Genomic DNA, 5,000 nt, shown 5'->3' on the forward strand with positions numbered 1-5,000 from the left:
TGGGGACACACCCAAGATGCGTGCAAATGCCAAGAACAACCAGCCACTCGGGCTTCTGCTCGCAACCAAGAGGGGGGCGCAGTCGGGAAAGGGGGGGCGGGGTAGGACACATCGGCAGGAGACCACGTGGTGAGGGAGAGCGGATGCCAGGTCGCAGACATGCAGCGCAAGAATCACGCAACAGTAGCAATACGGGGGGGCGGCAGCTGCAGCTGCAGTACAAACGTCAGCAGCTGCAGTCGTGCAAGTTCAGATGTGCAGAGTGTGCACACGCAAGTGCGTAGTGTGCATGTGTGTGCATGTGTGTGTGCGTGTGTGCGTGTACCGGTGCGCGCTCCTGGTCCGTCTCCTTGTGCCGCAGCGACGCCACGTCGACGGCGCGAACCTCGTCAATCTCCTTCTGCGTGCGGTGGCGAACAAACACGGGCTTTCCACGCCACTTGAACGTCACGTTCTTGCCTGTCACATGAGACATGATGGGAGGGAGGAGGGACAAGGGAAGATGAGTGTTGTTTGAGTGTGGGTATGCATGAGTGAGGGTGTGTGTGTTTGTGTTGCAAGCGACGGATTGTGCGTACATGTCTCACTTCTGCTACCGAAGGTGGTCAACGCACAACGCACTGTGCAACCCACAACAACGCAGCGAACAACTGTCACAACAATGCACTGTACAACTGATAAACACACGCACCCACCCACCCACAAAACCACACAAGCAGCAACAAACACGCGCACGCATCCTCACGGACCCTCAGGGATGGCAGACAGATCGACCTCCATCTTGGCAAGGGCAAGCACATCAGCCTAAGCCGCAAAACGCAGAGCATCAGCGACAGTGGTCAGCTTGCGTGCTCGACATCTGCAAGTCTCCACGAAGACCAAAACCAGCGTACTGTGCTGTGCGCACACGAACAGCACACCAAAACCACGCACACACGCACGCATGCACACACACACGCGCACGCACGCACGCACACACATAAAACAACGACGCAAACTACACACACACAACACAACACAAGCGTATACAGCCGAGTGAAGACGATGCGTCGCTCACTGACCGAGGCGCTCATTGTGTCGAGGAAGTCCTGAACCATGCTCTTGGCGAGGTGGATGGAGGCAACGGCACCACCGGCACCGAGGAGGTATGTGAAAGCGCGGCGGGAGTAGTCGGCCTCGCGAAGGTCCTTGCCAGAGTCATCGCGCTTGTAGTTGTCGAAGGAGGGGGTCTCGATGTGAGCGAAGCGAACCTGGGTGGAGCAGCCAAAGACGGAGGAGGTGAAGCGGGTGGCACCGGAAGTGATGCGGGACGGGAAGGCGGCGCTGGCGGTTGGGGCGGCGGCGGCGGCGGCGGCAGACGCGCTTCCGGTGCGGGGCTGGGCGCGCTTTGCAACAACGGCGTTGAGGGTGCTGGTGCGGGCCGCGGCCAGGGCGGCGGCGGTCTGTGGAGACACGAATGTGCGAAGAGAAGCCATTGCTACGACCTGTGTGCCTGCAGGTGAAGTGGAGCATGGCAAGCATGGAAAGGTCAGGTATGAGCTGTGTGTGTGTGTCTCTCTGTGTGGGGGGGTGTGTGTGTGTGTGTGTGTGTGCAGTAACACCTCTGTTGCTGGTTTTCCAACCAGTGAGTGGGTAACAGTGTGTGGGAGGAGGTGCCAGAGCGCAAGACCTACAGGTGCCACAGCAAAGCGTACAACGCACAAACAGCAAGACCACCAAACAGCACAGCCAGCCACCACGACCACAAGCCAGCCACCACCGCCACCACCGCAGCACAACAGCCAGCAATCCCACACACATACACACACATACACACACATACACACACATACACACACATACACACATACACACACATACACACATACACACACTGGCGCCTCTCCCTCGTGTATCCACCAATGGAATAACGTCAGAAAACATACACGAAATATCCAACCAGCCGAAATCTGAATCTCTCTTATGGTGTCGGGATGCGTGGCTGCGACTGGCTGGGCTGCGTGTGTGTTGTGTGTTGTGTGTGTGTGTGTGTACAGCGTGCGTGTGTGTGTGTGTGTGTGTGTGTGTGTGTGTGTGTGTGTGTGTGTGTGTGTGTGTGTGTGTGTGTGTGTGTGTGTGTGTGTGTGTGACATAGGAACAGCGTGATGGTGTGTATGACACTGTGTGACTGAGTGTGTTTACATGTTTGCATGTTTGCACAACCAACTGCTTTGGTGTCATGTCAATGTCAATACACACCATCTCTGATGCGCTGCTCTTCCTCCGGCGAGAGATCCACCATCTCCAGCCGCTCTGTGTCTTTGCTCCACCGCGTCAAGATGGCCTGCAGCACGATGTTGTGCAACGGGTGTGAGCAAAACAGCCGTCCGCGCCAACGCGCGTGTGCGCAACAGCCCAGTGCATGTGATTGCACAGCACCGCAAAGGGCGGTCCGCTGCTGGGGCTGCTTGTACCTGGTGGTCGCGAGTGACCAAGAAGAAGCCGGAACGAGGTGCTGCCGACAGCGTTGCTGACGACATGGTGTCCACGGCGCTGCGAGAGCAGTTGGGGTAGGTGTGAGAATAGGGGACAGGGGGAAGAGAGGAAAGAAAGGGAGCAGAGACGGGAAAAGAGATGGGAAGAGAGAGGGGACAGGAGAGGGGACGGAGGAAACAGCGAGATGTGGAGAGCGACAAGCAGAGCATTCATACTCATACGAACGTGCACATCGCACACATACACACACTCACATGCACATGCACACATGCACACGCATGCACACGCATGCACACGCATACATGCGCACAAACGCATGCACACAAACGCATGCACACCCATGTCACCTGTGAAAGAGAAAGTGCACGCCTGGTGGCACCATCTTGATGCCCATGAAGCGAGGCCCTGTCGTCCACGCCTTGCAGTCGATGCCGAGCTGCGTGCCCGCGGGCACATCCTGCGCGATCACCACAGCCTGCTGGAAGAACCTGCGCTCCACATCCCCATCACCGCTCATCGTCGTCATTGTGTGTTTGTCAGAAAAAGTGAGTGTTTGTGTGCGAACGACCCTCACATCGCTTTGCTCATTGATGGTGATGATGATGATGATCACTTCGCTTCACACACATCACAGGACTTGCATCACGTGCATGGATGGCACATTGAAGCAATGTATTGCTGGGATTGATTGGGAGAGGGCTTGAAGCCTTTCTGACGCATGGCAGAGACAAGCGAAGGGACAGATAACAGGGAAGAGAGAGCTAACACAAGAACAGGGAAGGAGCTGGGAGCAAGTAGGACAAACCACAGAGCGCAACAGCGCGTGACAAGAGGATTACATTACACAGCCACACATGCACACACACACACACACATGCACACACATACACACACATGCACACACACACACACACACTAGCCGAGGATGGGCTTGAGGCAGGTGTTCTTGATGGCGGCAACAACGCTGTCGAAGCACGAGGCCTCTGCCACCGCCGGCACCGTCACCTCTGGCTGCGCGTGCTGTACAGATGCATCGAGCGAGGAGGAAGCAACACTGTAGGCGCTGTCATTCGCGTCGCTGTGCTGCATCTCATCCTCGTCTTGCTCGCCTTGTACCGTGTCGGCGCGCTCGGCGTCTTGATCGACGTCCTTCTCCTCTTCTTCGTCGTCATCATCGCCATCGCCCATGCCGTACTTGGCTGGCGATGCCACTTGCAAGGTCGCTGGCTGGTCAGCAAGCACCTCACAGCCAACCTCTGCCATAGGGTGCAAATGGACGGGTGCGAGTGGGAGCACAGGCAAGGGGATACCAAACAACAAACAACAAACAAGGTGAGGTTTTGGGAAGGTAGCCAGAACGAAACGACAAAAAACAAGCGATGAGTGGGGCAAGGGCGTAAATAAAGCAAGGCACACAAGAGCGTGCACTGAGACGAACCAAAGGAGATGATGTGTGTAGCGGCGTCAAAGAACACGCAGACGTCCGATGTTTCAGCGACTTGGATGACGACATTTGGGCAGCCGGGCTGATCGAGCGCATCGCGGCCCCAGCTCTGCTCCCATGAGCCGTTCCTGCACACCTGTTGGGTATGATGGTGTCGAGTGTGGAGGGAGGAAGGTGAGGAAGTGTGACTGGAGGAGGAGGGGAGGGGGACACGCATGCATGCGTATGCGTACGCGCACACGTCCACACACGCACGTACGTGCACACGCACACACACACACTACACACACACTACACACACACTACACACACACTCCACTGACCTTGATTTCGTAGGTGCCTGCGGGCACGGCCTGGAACCTGGCAACCAACGCATGCTCGTCCTTGACGACGTGAAGGCGTCCGCGCGGGTCCTGTGGATCCCACGCCATGCCACCAGCGGCAGCGATCAGGGTGCCTGCAACAGAGTACCACTCTGTTGTACAAACGAGGTGGGGCGAGGGTATTTGGGCTGTGGTGTGAGTTGTCTGTCACAAACGCAAACAAACACATGATACGTGCTCGCACAAGGAGTACATTCTGGGTGTTGGAACACTCCAATAGCACGAATCACGAACCTGGCATCGTTGTGGTTCGAGAAGGACGGAAGGGAAAGTAAAGGGAAGGGAAGGTGCTGCAGTTGGTGCAGTCGTGCTTGCTCGCTCGCTTGAAGCTTGGTTGCTTGTTGTCACAGGCTGGTTACTGTTGGTCGGTTGTGAAGCGGGGTGAAAATGAACTGGACAGCATCGCACGCCATTGTCGCTGCTGCTGATGCTGCTGCTGTGGGTTGTTGCTCCAGTTGCTTCTGCTTGTGCGCTGACGATTCCCTGCTGCATCGCTGCATCGCTGGCTGGCTGGTCGCCAACACAAACAAACAAACCCCACGCAAGAAGCAAGCACAGAGAAGCGAGGGGAAGGGTGGCAGTGGTGCGCTGAGTGTGGGTTGCGTTTGTTGTTGTGGCGACAACAACTCGGATGAAGTGAAAGGCGAAGAAGAAGCCAACACGTATCGGACACAGCAAAACGCTTGGGGCTTCGTCAG

At 56.6% G+C, this 5,000-nt stretch overlaps 2 protein-coding genes across 2 annotated transcripts in view; both read right to left on the bottom strand.

Annotated features, from left to right (window-relative positions):
• PTSG_03018 (Rieske iron sulfur protein) overlaps positions 1-3,065 on the bottom strand; it is a 3,952-nt gene extending 887 nt beyond the window's left edge. The window contains exons 1-7 of the mRNA XM_004996480.1: positions 2,823-3,065; positions 2,454-2,532; positions 2,239-2,323; positions 1,062-1,492; positions 750-804; positions 326-459; positions 1-55 (exon numbers count right to left, since the gene is read on the bottom strand). The exon at positions 1-55 is cut by the window's left edge and continues 118 nt beyond it. Of these exons, the coding sequence (XP_004996537.1) occupies positions 1-55; positions 326-459; positions 750-804; positions 1,062-1,492; positions 2,239-2,323; positions 2,454-2,532; positions 2,823-3,001 (1,018 nt within the window). The 5' untranslated portion in view covers positions 3,002-3,065. The remainder of the gene's footprint in view (positions 56-325; positions 460-749; positions 805-1,061; positions 1,493-2,238; positions 2,324-2,453; positions 2,533-2,822) is intronic.
• A 66-nt stretch (positions 3,066-3,131) lies between these two features.
• Positions 3,132-5,000, bottom strand: part of PTSG_03019 (uncharacterized protein) — a 1,889-nt gene continuing 20 nt past the window's right edge. Inside the window, exons 1-4 of the mRNA XM_004996481.1 lie at positions 4,537-5,000; positions 4,243-4,394; positions 3,914-4,055; positions 3,132-3,731 (exon numbers count right to left, since the gene is read on the bottom strand). The exon at positions 4,537-5,000 is cut by the window's right edge and continues 20 nt beyond it. Coding sequence (XP_004996538.1) covers positions 3,391-3,731; positions 3,914-4,055; positions 4,243-4,394; positions 4,537-4,543 — 642 coding nt within the window. The 5' untranslated portion in view covers positions 4,544-5,000 and the 3' untranslated portion in view covers positions 3,132-3,390. The remainder of the gene's footprint in view (positions 3,732-3,913; positions 4,056-4,242; positions 4,395-4,536) is intronic.

Source organism: Salpingoeca rosetta (assembly GCF_000188695.1).
Source record: "Salpingoeca rosetta unplaced genomic scaffold supercont1.6, whole genome shotgun sequence".
Lineage (NCBI taxonomy): Eukaryota > Choanoflagellata > Craspedida > Salpingoecidae > Salpingoeca > Salpingoeca rosetta.